Source organism: Rhinatrema bivittatum, chromosome 5 (assembly GCF_901001135.1).
Source record: "Rhinatrema bivittatum chromosome 5, aRhiBiv1.1, whole genome shotgun sequence".
NCBI lineage: Eukaryota > Metazoa > Chordata > Amphibia > Gymnophiona > Rhinatrematidae > Rhinatrema > Rhinatrema bivittatum.
In genome coordinates this window covers 89,482,228-89,501,439 of record NC_042619.1, presented here as the reverse complement: position 1 = coordinate 89,501,439, position 19,212 = coordinate 89,482,228, and the positions used below count along the sequence as shown (strand labels likewise).

General features: G+C 45.9%; 1 protein-coding gene across 1 annotated transcript in view; it reads left to right on the top strand.

Annotated features, from left to right (window-relative positions):
• ATP8A2 (ATPase phospholipid transporting 8A2) overlaps positions 1-19,212 on the top strand; it is a 1,219,142-nt gene that overhangs the window by 911,557 nt on the left and 288,373 nt on the right. Inside the window, exons 31-32 of the mRNA XM_029602569.1 lie at positions 14,853-14,914; positions 15,043-15,099. Coding sequence (XP_029458429.1) covers positions 14,853-14,914; positions 15,043-15,099 — 119 coding nt within the window. The remainder of the gene's footprint in view (positions 1-14,852; positions 14,915-15,042; positions 15,100-19,212) is intronic.

Here is a 19,212-nt window from a genome sequence, read left to right as displayed (position 1 = left end):
TGCAGGTACTCAGCGGTCAGTTTGGCAGGTTATACAGGGGACATAGGAGGCCAGATGTTTAGGCAATGGCCACACTAGTATTGATGGCTGTTTAGATTATTACAGAGGTTTTTGGTTAGACATGGGAAAGGTAAGTCCAGGAGGTAACTAAATAGAGATTTTATATGCTCTTCTACCCACGATGGTAGAGTACGGACATGAAAACAAAAAAAGACAGTCCTGATTAAGGGGAAATCTTGCAGTTGTTCATACTCTATGGCTTGCAGATGGAATATATCTTCAGCAATATTCACAGAATTATTCTGTGAATATTCACAGATTTCCCCTTAATCAGGACTGTCTTTTTTTGTTTTCATGTCCATACTCTACCATCGTGGGTAGAAGAGCATACAAAATCTCTATTTAGTTACCTCCTGGACTTACCTTTCCCATGTCTAACCAAAAACCTCTGTAATAATCTAAACAGCCATCAATACTAGTGTGGCCATTGCCTAAACATCTGGCCTCCTATGTCCCCTGTATAACCTGCCAAACTGACCGCTGAGTACCTGCATTTCCACACGATTTTTAATTACAGAACTTCCAGCTTTCCAGACAAACCCAGTTGCCAGAGCCAAAATGATCTTTTTCTGCTGTCATTTACTATGTTGCTTTGTTAGCCTGCTCAAACCCTAGAAAGAAGTAAAGAGAGATCCTGCTAATGAAATTCAGTGAGGACAAAGAAGGGCATGCCTGACAATAGTAAACCAGGAAGGGAATGTCAGTAAAAATGAGAGATGGGTGCACCCATGAACAGAGGGGGAAAATCAAGTAGCTAGTAGAGATGTGAATCGTGTCCTCGATCGTCTTAACGATCGATTTCGGCTGGGAGGGGGAGGGAATCGTATTGTTGCCGTTTGGGGGGGTAAAATATCGTGATAAATCGTTAAAACCCGCTAAAACCCACCCCCGACCCTTTAAATTAAATCCCCCACCCTCCCGAACCCCCCCCCCCAATGACTTAAATTACCTGGTGGTCCAGCGGCGGTCCGGAACGGCAGCGGTCCGGAACGGGCTCCTGCTACTGAATCTTGTTGTCTTCGGCCGCGCCATTTTCCAAAATGGCGCCGAAAAATGGCGGCGGCCATAGACCAACAGGATTCGACGGCAGGAGGTCCTTCCGGACCCCCGCTGGACTTTTGGCAAGTCTTGTGGGGGTCAGGAGGCCCCCCCCCAAGCTGGCCAAAAGTTCCTGGAGGTCCAGCGGGGGTCAGGGAGCGATTTCCCGCCGCAAATCGTTTTCCGTACGGAAAATGGCGCCGGCAGGAGATCGACTGCAGGAGGTCGTTCAGCGAGGCGCCGGAACCCTCGCTGAACGACCTCCTGCAGTCGATCTCCTGCCGGCGCCATTTTCCGTACGGAAAATGGCGCCGGCCATACGCGTATGGCTGGCGCCATTTTCCGTACGGAAAACGATTCGCGGCGGGAAATCGCTCCCTGACCCCCGCTGGACCTCCAGGAACTTTTGGCCAGCTTGGGGGGGGGCCTCCTGACCCCCACAAGACTTGCCAAAAGTCCAGCGGGGGTCCGGAAGGACCTCCTGCCGTCGAATCCTGTTGGTCTATGGCCGCCGCCATTTTTCGGCGCCATTTTGGAAAATGGCGCCGGCCAAAGACAACAAGATTCAGTAGCAGGAGCCCGTTCCGGACCGCTGCCGTTCCGGACCCCCAGGTAATTTAAGTCATTTGGGGGGGGGGGTTCGGGAGGGTGGGGGATTGAAGGAGGTAGGATTTGGCAAGGAAATGTTTAAGTTATTTGGGGGGGTTCGGGAGGGTGGGGGATTTAATTTAAAGGGTCGGGGGTGGGTTTTAGCGGGTTTTAGTGTGCCGGCTCACGATTCTAACGATTTATAACGATAAATCGTTAGAATCTCTATTGTATCGTGTTCCATAACGGTTTAAGACGATATTAAAATTATCGGACGATAATTTTAATCGTCCTAAAACGATTCACATCCCTAGTAGCTAGTGAGATAGTTCTTAGAACTGTTTTCTAGCATAACCAGGGAAGGCAAATCTGACCACCCATACTATATAGGCAAAACCCAGAGAGAAAATGTTTCAGTTGCCTTATCAGGTCCTGGAAACCAAATGAGCAGATAGCAGAAAAGTGATAGAGGTGATGCTGCACCTAAGAATAATAGAAGAGTCAAGGAGTGAGTGAGCTATCCCCATGGTCCTGATGTTGAAAGCCAATGGGTTGTTTGCAAAACAAAAACAAATTATCTAAATTTGATGCATACCCATTACCTAGAATCAGTGAACTGATGGACTAACAGGGAAATGCTCAGTGTATCACTACACTGGACCTAATCAAGAGTTATTGGCACATCCCTCTTCCTCAGATCTTTAGGGGAAAAAAGTGTATTTGCCATCTCTTTTGATTTATACTGGTTTTATCCTTTGGCCTTAATGGAGCTGTAACCAGTTTCCAGTGACCCATGGACCTCATATTGAGACCCACCTCCAGTCTGCAGTAGCCTATCTAGATGACGTACTCATACATACTGAATACTGGTTAATTCACTCACAGCAAGCGAAGGAGGTCCTATAGTCCTTAAAGAAAGCTGAATTGACTACCAATCTAGTAAAATGTCTTCTGGTTGCCACTGACATCAGGTACCTGGGGTTTGTGGTGGTGAGTGAAAACGTGAAGCACTTGGTGGATAATGTTTGGGCTGTGGTCACTTACTCCCTGCCTAATATAAAGAAACAGGCTCAAAACTTTCTGGGATTAGTTGGCTACTATCGTAAATTCATCCCTCACTTCTCCAAGGTAGCCACTCCAATGACAGACCTTTTAAAAAGGACTACAGTACAGTACCGAAGATCTATTTACTGTAAATTCATTGTGCAAAAAATATCATGGTACTTGGGTTGTGATTTATTATCCATCAAATTCTTAATTTTCTGGAATTTGTGCATTGCACAGATTTCATAAACCAACAGCTTAGCCTCATTTTCAACCATTTGCCGCCAATACAGCCACAGCCAAATGGGAGAATTTCATCTCTAATGTTCACAGTTTTTCTATCAGTGGAAAACCTGTCAGAAAGGGAGTCAAAAACAGGATTTATCACAATTCATTCCTGTATAGATGCAGCCATGGCAGATCAGCATTTTGCACTTCTTCTGTTAACAGTATTTCTAGTGACAGTGGCAGAGTGAGCCCAGCTGAAAATGAGCCAAGCAACCCTTCAGCTCCAAGTTTGGAAAATCAGAGATCAGTCCAGGAATGAAAAAGAAGAGGTATGTGTTATCCATTCAGTTGAAAGCAGAACTGCTTAAAAACTTGATCATGGGGCAAACATTATTAAACCCCAGCTGATAGATCAGGGTGTACTCTGGAGCATAAAATGTCATTACTGCAAAGGATTCATAAGGATACTTATGAGTTTTAAAGGATCTGATGGCTATGAAAACATCAGAAAATATGTCGCTATTAATAATGCTATTTAGTGCATCTCCAATGCCTAGGACACGTTTTAATGTTCCAAAGACAACAACAAACCTTTTCTGTCGGAAAAAAATCAGCAGAACCAGGGGTCATGATTTGAAGCTCCAGGGAGGAAGACTCAGAACCAATGTCAGGAAGTATTTCTTCACGGAGAAGGTGGTGGATGCCTGAAATGCCCTTCCGGAGGAAGTGGTGAAGACCAGAAGTGTGAAAGACTTCAAAGGGGCATGAGATAAACACTGTGGATCCATAAAGTCTAGTAGGGATGTGAATCGAGCTTTGGACATTGAAAATATCGTCGATATTTTCAAAATCGTCAGAAATCGGGGGCTCTTCCAAAACAATAGGAAAACCCCATGAAATTGATCGTGGGGCTACCCTTATCATTTTGGGGGAGGGCGGGAAAAACGGCACACAAAAATAACCCCTAAACCCACCTCGACCCTTTACAAGTATCCCCTTAGCTTCCCCCACCCTCCCGACCCCCCCCCAAAACCTTTTTACAGGTACCTGGTGGTCCAGTGGGGGACCCGGGAGCGATCTCCCGCTCCGGGCCGTCCTTTGCCCTTACCTTGTGACAGGGTATCCGTGCCATTGGCCAGATCCTGTCACATGGTAGGAGCACTGAATGGCCAGCGCCATCTTGTGCTCCTGCCATGTGACAGGGGCTGACCAATGGCACTGGTAGCCCCTGTGACATAGTAAGGGCAAGGCTATCGGCGCCATTTTGGTTCCTGGCACCCGACGGCACGAGTGCAGGAGATCGCTCCTGGACCCCCGCGGGACCCCCAGGGACTTTTGGCCAGCTTGGGGGGCCTCCTGACCCCCACAAGACTTGCCAAAAGTCCAGCGGGGGTCCAGGAGCGACCTCCTGCATTCGGGCCATATTGCCAAACAAAACGCGATTGGGCCCGATGGGAAAACCCCACATTTGAATCTGAACCGGAATCCAAACCGATTCCGGTTCCTATTCACATCTCTAAAGTCTAGAAGACGTGAATGAATGTGGAAAAAAGGATTTGCATTCACAAAAAAGCGGGGAGTAGCTTGCTTGTTATGGCAGTTACTACCCCAAACCAAATAAGCCTGATACTTCACCTTCAGTGCATATCCAGCATAACTCTCTGCTTCAACGGCAGGGGAGAAAGACTGATACTTCTCACATATCCAGCATAGCTGTCTGCTTCAACGGCAGGGGAGAAAGACTGATACTTCTCACATATCCAGCATAGCTGTCTGCTTCAACGGCAGGGGAGAAAGTCTGATACTTCACGCATATCCAGCATAGCTCTCTGCTTCAACGGCAGGGGAGAAAGTCTGATACTTCACGCATATCCAGCATAGCTCTGCTTCAACGACAGGGGAGAAAGTCTGATACTTCATGCATATCCAGCATAGCTCTCTGCTTCAACAGCAGGGGAGAAAGTCTGATACTTCACGCATATCCAGCATAGCTCTCTGCTTCAATGGCAGGGGAGAAAGACTGATACTTCACTTTCAATGCATATCCAGCATAACTCTCTGCTTCAACGGCAAGGGGAATGAAGAAAAGTGGATCTATATACAGACAACCAACAATGACTGAATTACATAGTCTGGGTAAACAAATAAGCATGGGTGTAGCTTGCTTATTGCGGCGGTTACTACCCCTAACTAATTAAGCTAGATATTTCCCTTAAATGCAGCTCCAACACTGCTCTCTACATTAATGGTGGGGGTGGAAGGGAAATAGAACCAAAAGGTTACTAAGAGCCAAGAGTAACAGATAAGTATGAGAAAAAAAAAGTGTGAAACTTGCTGGGCAGACTGGATGGGCCGTTTGGTCTTCTTCTGCCGTCATTGCTATGTTTCTATGTTTCTATTCTGTGGATTTCTGCCATGTTTCTTGAAGAGAAAGAAGATAATGTTTTTTAAAGAGTTTGCTGAAGTTGAGAATTGGATTGACTGCAACAATAATCTTCCAGTTTCCCTAAGGCTCACTTACTTTGAAATTATGGATATTGTTATGAACTCCAAGGAAGTAGACAGTAAAAGAATGAGGAACAGCAACCAGATCTACAAAAAATGACGATGAATGATGCTGTATTTACTAGGAGCTGACTGATACACTTTCTGGAGCAGAAATCTTATCTTACCTAGCAGGATATCATGCATATGTACAGGCTACAGAAAAATCTTATAAAAGAATCTTAATTGTATGAAACAGATGGAGTTATACTGGAAGGCATCAAGTGATTGTGTGCAGCAGTCTACCTTAACACCAGCCCTATTAGTCATCAGGGACTTACTGGAAGCCTCTGCTACTGGCTTTGAAGTTCCATCTGCCACATCCCATGAAACAAAAGTTTCTCCTACTACAGATGATGGTGATCTAAAACTGACTTATTTGGTCTGACCACTGAAAATGTTTTACTATTATCTGTATTTAGGCTTTTCTGTTATTTGTTTTACTTATTGCCAATGTCTTAAGGAATTTCATTTTCAGTTTTATTTTATTTTACCCAGTGTGAGGATTGCTGAGTAAAACTTTACTATCTGGAGTCAGGAAGCAAGCTGATTCCACCTTTTCTTCTTACACCTTAACTTTTATTAACATTAACAGCAAATAACGTAACAGTAGTCTGCCTAACGGTGCAGTGTACTCACAATGCCTCAAGTTAGGTCAGCGATATTTAAAGGAGCTGCCTTCTCCTGGAAATGTAGGGCCTCTTGATCCTAGCTGGGCTCACACTCTTATTCCCCTCTCAGCAGGGTCCCTCTATAAGAGTTAAGATGGACCAGGCATGTAGCCTGGTCCTGCACATGAAAAAAGGGGGAAACAGGGTCACTTCTTCACACCCAAGAATTTATCAGTATTTATTACAACAAGAACAAATATATCTACCTGGAAAAATGATGTCATTTTTCCACTAATTTCTCCTGGGTTTCTTCCCTTGTAATAAACACTGATATATTCCTGGGAAAAATAAAATAAAACATATGGGGTTGATTTTAAAAGATTGCGCGCAGGCATACATGTGCGCGCGCTACCCGGCAAACGTACATGTCTGCCCGATTTTATAACGTGTGCGCGCAGGCGCGCGCACGCTGTAAAATCCTGGGTCGGTGTGCGCAAGGGGGTGCACAATTGTGCACCTTGCGCGCGCCGAGCCGCACTGTCTTCCCCCGTTCCCTTCCCCCTAGCCTGACCTTCCCACCCCTTCCCCTAACCTTCCCCCCCCAGCCCTACTCTAACCACCCCCCTGACCTTTATTTTACCTTTTGCGCCTGCCTCTGGGCAGATGCAAGTTACGCGTGGCCAGCGCGCGATCCCCGGCACAGCAGCAAATATGGCTTGCGTAACCTTTTAAAAATCCGGCCCTGTGTTTTTAATTGTATTTATATCTTATTTTGAACAGATTTTATATTAACTACATTGATCTTCTTTTTGGATATGCAGTTACTCAAGCTATCAAATAAACTAAACTAAATTAAAACAGATGATCACTGTAATCAGTGATGGAGTTATGTGCCAGATGACCCCCTTGCCTATTGTTTGGTGTTCAATAAACAGTTGTATTTTGTGCAGTTATTGTTTCTTTTTAAAATATGGGACAACTATGATTATCCATAAAAACCTATTATCCAGCATGGCCTTGGTCCTGACCATTTCAGATAAATGGATGTCTGCAGTACTTCCAGTCAGGTATTAAGAACATCCAAATGCGGGGGAGACTTTCAACCGCATATAGGAGCTTCTCTTCTGGCACCCTGTAAGGACTTCCCAGTGGGACACCGGGGCTGGGCTCTCTCAAGTGTCAAAAAGGGAAGAACACCCTTTCCTGCCCAAAGCTGTCCACTTGCAAGAGAAACTTTCTACATTTGCAAAGGAATGCCTCACCATTAAGTGGACAGTAGGCAGTTTGAGGAACTGTATCCAATGAGGGATCTTCAGAGATCTGTCAGATCATGCCCCATCCGCTTAGGTGGCTAAAGAACATAATGAATGCAACACCCCCCCCCCCCCCCCCAAGATCATGGTCTGGTACGTGAGCTGGCCTGGTAAAGAAAACATAAATGCTAACTTCCTGTCCTGAGAACAGAGGAGCACGACTCTGACAGAGAGTTCTGGAGTAGTCAAAAAAAGCGGGGAGAAATGTGACAGGTTCTACAAACAGATTAGAAGGAAGAATAGCCAAACAGCTCTGGGAGTTCAACAAACCAGTATCAATAAATTTGGATAGGGTAAAAAAAGACACAAAAGAAGAGCTCTGGGCAGTGAGGGACTGAACTCATTTCCCTGTTTCCCAGCCATATCTCGAGACCAACAAGAGCGGGGCAGAGAGAATAACACACTAGGAGGAGGAAGTGTGAGCAGAAGGAGACAGACCAAGAGAGCGAAAGATGAAGGAAGCAATACAAGTGGAATATTTAAAGACCAATAGAGGGACAGAGATAATCTTACTGTCTGTCCTTGAGGGCCCTGGGAGTTAGCCAAAGGACTATCTTTCACACAGAACAATCTCAGATCATGGTGAAAGTACATATTTGATCAGCTTTACTTATAAGTGTTTGCTCTTTTCCCATTGGCAGTGTGCTATGTATCAGCTTGCCATTCCATATGCTGCTGGATCATTATCATTTGACACGTTTGGGGCTTTCATGTTGCATGTACTCAGTATGCCGTTGCCAAAAACCCTTCCCCTGCCCTATTCTTCTTTATAGTTCAAAAATGTGTTCAGATGGATGTGGTACCAATGAAAACCAAGATTTAGCAAGGCTTATCTTTGCTCTCTGGCCTGATGTAAACAGACATGTGAGAACTTCACTTATGTTATCTTTAATCCCTGAAATTGAATCTGAAAGATATGGCCTGGCAATTATAATACCAGTTGAATGGCATACATTAGCCTTTTGTGGCACACTGGGAAATTTAATGTCATTATTGGTTGAGCAGATCTAATTCCAATTATATGTAAACATGTGTTGATTCTTGCTTGTCAGGAATTGTAATAGGGCTTTTATTTTCTGTTCTAATAGTCTAAAGGCAGAAAAATTATTTTTATCTTAGATATCCTTTCTTAGAATTAAATATGTCTGCTCCTTTATCCTCTCCTTTGTACTTTTCAGTAGTTCATTTTAAGTTATATTACATTGCAAGCCATTTCCTGACACCTGTTTAATACTTTCCGTCAGGTACTATCATCATGTATATTGCAAAACAAAAGGCAGTTTTAAATTATTATGTTTCATAAAATACAAACATACAATAATGGGTAAAATGATCCTGAAACAACACTGCAAGTGTTAATGCATCTGTTGGCTAGCATCTCAGTTTACTCTTTCTGCTTTCAAAAATGTATGTAAGTTTTTGCATGTTTATCTACCTTAAACAAGAACAAACTCTGCCAATACTTAAATGCCCATTAATTCATATTTCATTCTTGTTGAATAGATGTTGCAATACTAAGGAAGCCACATCTTTGAGTATGTTATCTAGAAGTCAGTTTTTCAACAGAGTTGCAAATATGTATTTACAGTTTAGCTGTACATTGCAGTTAGGTTTTCTGGCAAGTAATGTGATTTTCCATAATCCTATAAAATAAATTCTTTTCCGCTGTGAACAGCCAGGGCGGAGATCCCAACTTCAAAATGTTCAGACAGCTGCTCCAGAATACTGTCAATGATTCTGTCTTGAATCGTGTTTCACCTGTTTCTTAAACAAATACAATGATTTCTTCCTTAATTACAGAAAAATAGTTCAATTAGTACACGTGTGAAAGGCTGTGCTGCTCTCCTGGACACTCACCTCTTGTAATTTTTTGCTCCCCACATCTAAAACAGAAAGAAAGGCAGGCCGTAAAAGAATTAATAGATAAAATGGAGAATGTTCTAACTGTAAGACTTTACATTTTAATAAGATGGCTGTTTCATTTGAGATTGATAAGTGCTGCATGAGAAGGAAGAACTGTAGGAGAAGTGGGGAAATGACTACAATATACATTGTCAAAATAGAATTAAAATTGTAACGTATTTCAATTGCCAAGCTTAGCTTCTGCTGCTCAGGCCACATAGCAAAGAGGGAACCTCAGCCATTGGACAATGCCTACTGGCCAGACTCAGAATACTCACAAAATGGGTTTAGAAGGAGCCATGGTCTTTGGCTCCTGATTAAGGATTGTTGCTTTAATGGCTTATATAGATGAGAAGGATGAGTTATAAAATGGGAAAACTCCAAGTAGTTGTGAAGGAAAGCTCATTAAACTATAGCCCAGTCAGTTCCAATATTGCTGGAAACACAAAGGGGAGAAGGAAATTGTTGGGAAAAAAAGTGCTTTGATATTTGAAACAAATAATATATTGTCACAGAATCTGCCATAATCTGGATCATTTCTCTTACATAAATTTCTAAAGCTGTTCTAACTTTATTCACGCTTTCCCATTGTCCAGTTATGGTTAAAAATGCATTTTAATGACGGACAGCAAAGGAACCCATGATCAGACTGATCTGTGGAGAAAACCCCTATAGTGTTTAGAGTATATATAGAAAGAGAGAGTGAGAGAGACATGCATATGTATATGTGAGCAATAATGCCATAAGCTATTCTGTGCTTTCAATACAAAAAAATGCATCTAAGTCCCGGGGCTTTACAACAGGGGTGGTCTGAGGGTGTGGCAGGGTGGGATCAGAGGCCTCCGGCACAGTGGCCGGGGGGGTTAGAGTAGGGTTAGGGGAAGGGGTGGGAAGGTTAGTTTAGGGAGAAGGAAATGGGGGAAGGCCACGGGCGTCGGCACGCAGAAGATGCACTAGTGTGCACCCCCTTCTGTGCGCCAACCCCCGATTTTATAATATGCATGCGCATATTATAAAATTGGGCATACATGTGTGTACACCGGGTAGCGCGCGCATATGTACACCCACACATAGGGGCGGATTTTCAGAGCCCTGCTCGCGTAAATCCGCCCAAAACCAGGCGGATTTACGCGAGCAGGGCCCTGCGCGCCGGGAAGCCTATTTTACATAGGCCTCCCGGCGCGCGCAGAGCCCCGGGACTCGCGTAAGTCCCGGGGTTCTCCGAGGGGGGCGTGTCGGGGGCGTGTCGGGGGGCGGGCCCGGTCATCGCGGCGTTTCGGGGGCGTGTCGGCAGCGTTTTGGGGGCGGGTACGGGGGCGTGGCTACGGCCCGGGGCGGTCCGGGGGCGTGGCCGCGCCCTCCGTACCCGCCCCCAGGTCGCGGCCCGGCGCGCAGGAGGCCCGCTGGCGCGCGGGGATTTATGTCTCCCTCCGGGAGGCGTAAATCCCCCGACAAAGGTAAGGGGGGGGTGTAGACAGGGCCGGGTGGGTGGGTTAGGTAGGGGAAGGGAGGGTAAGGTGAGGGGAGGGCAAAGGAAAGTTCCCTCCGAGGCCGCCCCGATTTCGGAGCGGCCTTGGAGGGAACGGGGGGAGGCAGCGCGGCTCGGCGCGCGCAGGCTATACAAAATCGATAGCCTTGCGCGCGCCGATCCAGGATTTTAGTGGATACACGCGGCTCCGCGCGTATCTACTAAAATCCAGCGTACTTTTGCTTGAGTCTGATGCGCAAGCAAAAGTAGGCTGATCGCGCTTCTTTTAAAATCTACCCCATAGGTATGAAAATGTACCCCCTATTGTATAAAAGTACACACATATAATTTACATTGGAAATAATTGTAACAGGTGCATGTAATAACCTTCAGGCATGTATTTTTACAACCTATGCATATGCTTCGCTTATGAAAATACGTGTGCGCATTAGAGATGTGAATCGTGTGCCAGATCGTCTTAACGATCAGATTTGGCTGGGGGAGGGGGGGAATCTGATCGTTAAGATATGTGAATTGGAATCGTTTCCGATTCCAATTCACATCGTTAGGGAGGCCCGCGCCGCTAAAAAAAAACAAAACACCCGACCCTTTAAATCGACCCCCCCCCTCCCGACCCCCCCAAAACCTTTTAAGATTACCTGGTGGTCCAGGGGGGCCTCGGGGAGAGATCCAGGGGGGGCCTCGGGGAGAGGAGAGATCCAGGGGGCCCTCGGGGAGAGATTTCGCGGCATCAGCTGTTCTAAAAAAAAAAAAAAAAAAAATGGCGCCGATGCCCCTTTGCCCTTACCATGTGACAGGGTATCCGTGCCATTGGCCGGCCCCTGTCACATGGTAGGAGCACTGGATGGCCGGCGCCATCTTTAAAGATGGCGCCGGCCACTTTTCTCATCAGCCCCTATTATTACTCATCAGCCCCTATTACTCATCAGGGGCTGATGAGTAAAGTGGCCGGTGCCATCTTTAAAGATGGCGCCGGCCATCCAGTGCTCCTACCATGTGACAGGGGCCAGCCAATGGCACGGATACCCTGTCACATGGTAAGGGCAAAGGGGCATCGGCGCCATTTTTTTTTTTTTTTTAGAACAGCTGATGCCGCGAAATCTCTCCCCGAGGCCCCCCTGGATCTCTCCTCTCCCCGAGGCCCCCCCTGGATCTCTCCCCGAGGGCCCCCGAGGCTCCCCTGGACCACCAGGTAATTTTAAAAGGTTTGGGGGGGGGGTCGATTTAAAGGGTTGGATGTTTTGGGGTTTTTTTAGCGGTGCGGGCCTCCCTAGCGATGTGAATTGGATCGGGAAGGTGGGGGGTCGATTTAAAGGGTCGGGCCTCCCTAGCGATGTGAATTGGATCGGGAGGGTGGGGGGTTGATTTAAAGGGTCGGGTGGGGTTTTTTTTTTATCGGGCCATCGGCGCCATTTTAATTAGTGGCAGCCAAAATGACGCCGATGGCCCGAGAGCGGGAGATCGCACCGGGACCCCCCACTAGACCACCAGGTAACTTAACATTTTGGGGGGGTTCGGGAGGGTGGGGGAGGGTAAGGAATTGGTTTTAAAGGGTCGGGGTGGGTTTAGGGGTTGTTTTGGTGTGCCGGTTTTCCCGCCCTCCCCCAAATAATTCCCGTGCCCTATTTAACGATACAATACAAATGCCCCTGATGATAAATCGGGGGCATTTGTATTGTATCGTGCACTCTAACGATTTTGGACGATTTTAAAATTATCTGACGATAATTTTAATCGTTCAAAAACGATTCACATCCCTAGTGCGCATACTTGTAATCACCAGTTTGCAGACACCTTCATCAGTTCCCTCAGATCTCCATCAGTTCGTCTAGACCACTTCACCCTGATACCCCACTACTTAACCCAGACTTCCCATCCAACAACTACAGACAAAAGACAAGTTCAATTTAATTTCTTCATCTTCAATAGCAGGTGTAAAAGTATGTGTGTAAGTTGCACAAACACCACTTACATAATAGTTTTGCACACATTGGCAGAGTACATTTTTTAAATAACCTCTCTTTACTCACATCAAAATGCATGCAAAATGGTAAGTACACGCATACTTCCGACCTGAAAATTGACTTACCACCGAGAGTCTACATAGGTGCATATATCCCAATTTTACATGCACATTCCCCACGTAAGTATAATAGACCCCAAGAGGGCAATTTTCAAAGGCATTTATATAACTAAATAGGCTATCTGAAAATTAGCTTCTCTCAATCTGTACTTCTCACCAAATCTGGGGGAGGTGTTCCAGAGGGCATATTTTGGGCAGGATCAGAAATTAACAGAGCAAATTTTCAAAAGCATGAACACACATAGACTACCATTTTACATGGGTATACAGGCCTTTTGAAAATTACCTTGGAGGCTGTGCACTTAAAAGTACACATGGAAGCAATATGATGCAATTTTATGCCTGCTTGAAATAGGAGTTACGGCTGCAAAACTATTTACACATGTTGTTTCTAAAATTAAAAGCATGTACATAAATATATGCATGAACATTTACATCTGCTCCCATGCAGGTGTAAATGTGCAAGTGTATGTCGGGCAAGGGTTCATATGTACCCACTAACTTTCAAAGTGGACTTAAGCCCTAAGCCCTATATTATAAAATTGGACTCATTATGCATAGAGTGTATTTTCAAATCTGAATGCATTATTTTACATAAAAATTTTACCTGTAGCAATAGCACATGCAAGATTACTTGTAGCGATTTTCAAAGAAAGTGAATGTATGTACTTGCTCTTTTAGATTTGGTGCAAAGTCCATGAGTAAAAAATACCTGCAAACTTTGCACTAAAGCAAACAGTTTGAAAATTTCCCCTTGTATTTCAAAACAGCCGACAAATGGAACATCCAGTAATTAAAAACTCACATATACACACATAAGCAGGCATGCACTCACATACACAGGCAGGCAGGCAAGCAAGCACTTTCACACACAGGCAAGCACTCACAGACAGGCAAGTGCTTACACAGGCAGACAGGCACTCTCTCACACACACATGTAGGCAGGCAGACAGGCACTCTCTCTCACGTAGGCACTCTCACATGCAGGCAGGCAGGAATGCACTCTCTCATGCACCCACAGGCAGGCAGGCAGGCAGGCACTCTCTCACACAGGCAGGCAAGAAGGAAGGCACTCTCACACATTCTTCCAGGCAGGCAGAAAGGCATTCTCTCAGGGCCTCATTTTCATTCTTCGCAAGATAGGTTCTGTGATGGCCTGAGAATCTTCGACTGCCATGGGATAGGCTCCATGGCTGCTTGGGCTTCTTCTTTGGCCGCCATGGGATGGGCTCCATGGTTACCTGGACTTCTTCTTCAGCTGCTTCAGAATGGGGCTCCACAATGGCCCAACCAGACCTGTTTTTGGCTGTCATTTTTTTGGAGGGATAGAGGGAGGCTGTGGAAATGAAGGCAGGTAACTCCTGTAAACTTACAACTTCTGCCCACGAGCTGGCCGCTGAGAAAATGGAGAATCGCAGTATTCAGCAAATAGAGACAGTCAATGGTAGAGGCCAGATTTCTCTCGAGCTGCAATGTGTGCTCCAAAGAGCCGAATGTGGCTTACGAGACACTGGTTGGCCACCCCTTACATATTTCAAGGTTATGTGTAAATGTTCCCGAACTGAGCAGAAGCATGTCTGTGGGCACAGTTGGGGTGTAGTTTGGACTTTGTATACACTCTTTGTAAAATTCTACTGTATGCACATAAAATTTCAGGAAAATTTTGTGGGATGTTTGAAAATGATCCTTCCTGTAAATAAGGATTTAAGCAAGCGTATCCTGTTGTGATAAATTATATACTGGGCATATTATGTTCTAGATATAGGGTGGAAAAAGTTTATATTATATTTAAATAAAATATTTAAAAAAATAAATTTATAAATATAAATATGTTGAGACAAAGGATGCAAAAATGCTGCCAGAAAACTTGGCTTAAATAACAATGGCAAGAAAAGTGTTGTGGTTATTAGACAGGATGACACATTTCTCTATAAGCCTTATCTGTTTTTCAGATGCAGTGTTTGTGGATGGCCAGGTTCCAGACTACTTGTTTGTCGGAAATATCGTTTATACCGTAAGTTTACCTGCATTTATATCTGAATTATTTTAGACTCGCAAATCTTAGGAATCACATATAGTACTGCATTTAATCTGTTCATACAGATGTTAATATAGCTTTCTCTTGTCTCTTATATTTCATAGTACGTTGTAGTTACGGTTTGCTTGAAAGCTGGGCTAGAAACTACTTCATGGACAACAGTAAGTGTCTTTTTCTTCTATTTGTTTCAATGTGGATTTTTTTCTGTTTATCATAAATGAACAACAAAATTCTGTTAGCTAGATTTACAGATTCAAGCCTTGTTATGTTTCTTTAAGATAATATACAATATTTTATTCCTTCAAGCAATGTAATTGTACTAGACAAAGACTGGATATTGAAAGAATAAGTAAATTGAAATTTTGAGGAAAAATACAGGTTTGGAAAATGGGAATTTGGATGCATATAGGGAACTTTTTCACAAAAGTCCAGACTGGCTAAATTAAGCATATTTTAAGTCAAATCAAGACACATGTGCTTTCGGCAGACAAGGAGTTTAAATCTTGCTGGCCACAATATTGCCAACTAAACTTAACCTCCTCAACCTTGGGAAACTAAACTTAGCCAGCTAGTGCTTAAAATCAGCGCTAGATAGCAAAGTCCTGCCAAAGAACCCCTTTCTCCTCTCGCTCACCTAATGTTGAAAAAAAACCCCATTGTGGCAAGACATCTACCCAATTTGCCCTTTCTACTCACTGGATCATTTAAAAAATGGTTTCCTTTTCATCCACCAGACCAGTCCAAATGGATGGGTTTTTCTCCCCTGCCTGCAGAGACAGAGAAGAAAAGCTTTACTTAACCTCTAGGTACATATACTACTGTGTCAGAATTCTCTGTCTCCAGCAGATTGTAGAGGTGTCCATCCTGCAGTCAGCTGTTCTGGTGGAATATGAGTATGACTATGTCCATCACAGATCCCCATGAGGTCTGTATTCTTTGCCTGGGGGCATCGCACAGCATCCTTGGTTGCGATCTTTGTGCACAGATGACCCCCAAGAGTCGTCGGGCACGGTTAGACAAGTTAGATAATCTGTTTGGCTCCAAGAAATCAGATCCATCATCAAGAAATCATCATCAGATCCATCATCAAGAAATCAGCATCCATCTACTTCGCAGGTGAAGGAAGGCCCAGCATCAACCCCCTCGGTATCGCCTCTGCTGCCATTCCTCGATCCCGAGGTAGGATTGGGGGACTGCACATGTTTGATGTCTTCCTGGTCTCGGTCAGGGTCTTCTCCATTGCTGTTGGTTCCAAGTAAAGACCGAGGTGAGCACCGGGAAAAGTCAAGGAAGCACCAACAGCACTCTTCTTCCTCCAAGACAGACCATGGGAAGGCATTGACCATATCGGTTCCTCTCCTAAAGCGGTCTTGTCAGATGAAATGATTCCCACTGGTCCTTCCAAGGACTTTCAGCGGCCTCCACCAGTACTGGTGGAGTGTTTGGTGTCATCCCATGACTTGGGGGTTGCACCGATTCTGCTGCCTCCTCCTCAAGCCATTCTATCCTCGGCAGCTTTTGAGGAGGTGCGTGCAATTGGTGATCAGCCAGGCCCTGCACGGCATCGAGCCTCCATTTCCACTGGGGCCGCCACCGCTGCAAGAGCCAATTCCAAAGGTGCTTGCGCCTGTCCTGGAGCAGCTGGATATGCTGTTCGGTGTACTGTTGATGCAGCCAACTCCGATGCCCCAAGCCCCTTCACGATCAAGGGGAGCATCCCTGTTGCCGCCATCGGTCCCCATTCCAGTGAGCGATTCCTCGGATGAGGAAGGGCCATCGGGGTCGATGGTGCCCTGCTTGCACACAACACCCCATCAGCCTCTGGCTCTCCCAAGGCCCTCGGGACCGATAACTTTGGTACCATTGGTGCCCCCGGAGCTCCTGAAGGCAGTTGATCCATCAGCAGCCATGAGTCCACGAATCCTTCCGGTGCCATCGGATCTGCTTTCAATTCCACTGGGCCCCACATGGCCTCCTGGCTCGACGCTTAAGGCACAGTTGGGCGCTCTATCCCCAGCGACTCTGGATGTTCACAGTGAAGGGAGGCCCTTTATGATCCCTGAGAAGGGGAGGCATCTTTTTCCTCCACAGAGAGGTCGGAGGATTTGCCTTCGGAGCCCTCTCCACCTGAAGAGGGGCAGAAGTCCCCGTCCCCCCGGAGGACCTCGCCTTCGTGGGGTTCGTTAAGGCCATGGCGGAGTTGGTGCCTTTCCAGCTTTCAATGGAACAGGATTCTCGGCACAAGATGTGAGAAGTCCTGCAATTTTTGGATGCTCCTAAGGAGGTGGTGGCTGTCCCAGTTCATGACATCTTTAAGGAGCTGGTAGCCTGACTCTGGCAACGCCCCATCTCCATTCCTCCTGTCAATCGCAAGATGGATGCAGTCTATCTGGTCTAGCCTACCACCGGTTTTGAATGTCAGCAGCTCCCTCACCAAACAGTGGTGGTGGAATTGGCCCTAAAGAAGGTGAAGAGGCTTTGCAATCATGCCTCCCCCCCCCCCCCCCAGGACGTGAGCATAGAATTCTGGATGCTCTAGGATGCCGGGTATTTCAAGGTTCTATGTTAGTGGCCAGAAGCGCTTGCTATCAACTCTATATGGGTCAGTACTCCAGGAACCTCTGGAAACAAGCCCAAGAGTTGGGGGGAATGCCTCCCGCAACAATTTCAGTAGGAATTTCAGAAGGTTGTGCAGCAAGGCCTGGAATGTGATAAACATGAGGACTGCTCTGCGTATGACATGTTCAATACAGCTATGAGAATTGCCGCAGCAGGCATTGGGGCTCGCCATATGGCTTGGCTGTGCACCTCTGATCTGTGCCCCAAGATCCATGAACGTCTGGTAGATCTGCCTTATATGGATGAAAAACTGTTTGGGGACAAGATTAAAGAGGCGGTTGCACAAATGAAGGACGATCATGTAACTCTTCAACAGATGTCAGTCAGTACTTAAGATTCCCAGCCTTCCAGCAAGAAGCCTCCTAGAAAATATTCAAGGCAACCTTTTTACCAGCCATGTAAGTACTACCCGCCAGCCTCTAAATTGAGATCTCAGCGGCCTCTGGCAAGACCGTGGGCGCGATAGCCACATCTGCCCCATCCGACTCCAGCCCCACCGCAAAACCCTGTTGTAGGATTTTGACTAGCGGCCAGGCTGCATGAGCCAGCCTCTCCTGCCATGTCATGTTGACCCCCGGTGGGTGGCTGCCTGCAATTATTCACAAGACTGATGGACGTCAATTACATCGGACCTCTGGGTCCTGTCCATCGTATGGCAGGAGTACAAATCGCATTTCCAAAGAGTTCCACCCCACTCTCCTCCGTCTCCATTGTGGAAAGAAGTAGGGAACCAACAGGTGCTCCGAGTAGAGCTCTCTGCCCTCTTAATGGCTCGAGCAGTTGAACCAGTCCTGCTTACCAGCAAGGGGGCTGGTTCTACTCCAGGTAGTTCCTGATTCCCAAGAAAACTGGTGGCCTTCACCCCATCCTGGATCTGAGGGCGTTGACCCAGTTTCTGATCAAAGAGAAGTTCAAAATGGTCTCTTTAGGCACTTTGATTCCCTTCCTCTAGATAGGGGCCTGGCTCTACTCCCTCAATCTCAAAGACGCATACACCCATATCCCCATTTCTCTGGCAGATCAGAGGTACCTACGATTCCTGGTAGAGAAGGAATACTACCAGTACCACGTACTGCCCTTCGGCCTAGCATCAGCACCCCGGGTTTTTACCAAATGCCTGGCAGTAGTGGGATCCTTTCTTCAGAGGCGAGGAGTTAATGTCTTCCCTTACCTCGGCGATTGGCTCATCAAGCGTGACTCCAGGCAGGGGGCGCTGCATTCCCTGCAGGTCGCAATATGTGTCTTGGAAAATCTGGGATTTCTTATCAACTTTCTGAAACCCCCATCTCCAGTCATCATTACAACTGGATTTCATTGGGGCTAGGCTAGACACCATCCAGACGAAGGCCTTTCTGCCTCAAGACAGGGCGGAGACTCTGGCTGCCCTTGCTTGGGTAGTCTCCAGTTGCTGCCATGTCTCAGCACATCAGCTCCTAATACTTCTGGGTCATATTTATTTATTTATTTATTTGTTTATTTATGACTTTTATATACCGATGTTCCTGTATAGGATACATATCGCACCGGTTTACATAGAACTGAACTGTTGCCGTATGGCCATACATGGAACAAGAAACAAAAACAAACCAGAAGAACAATTGTATAATGGAGTAAAAATAATAGTAATAAGAGTAACGGTCAAAGAAATAACTGCA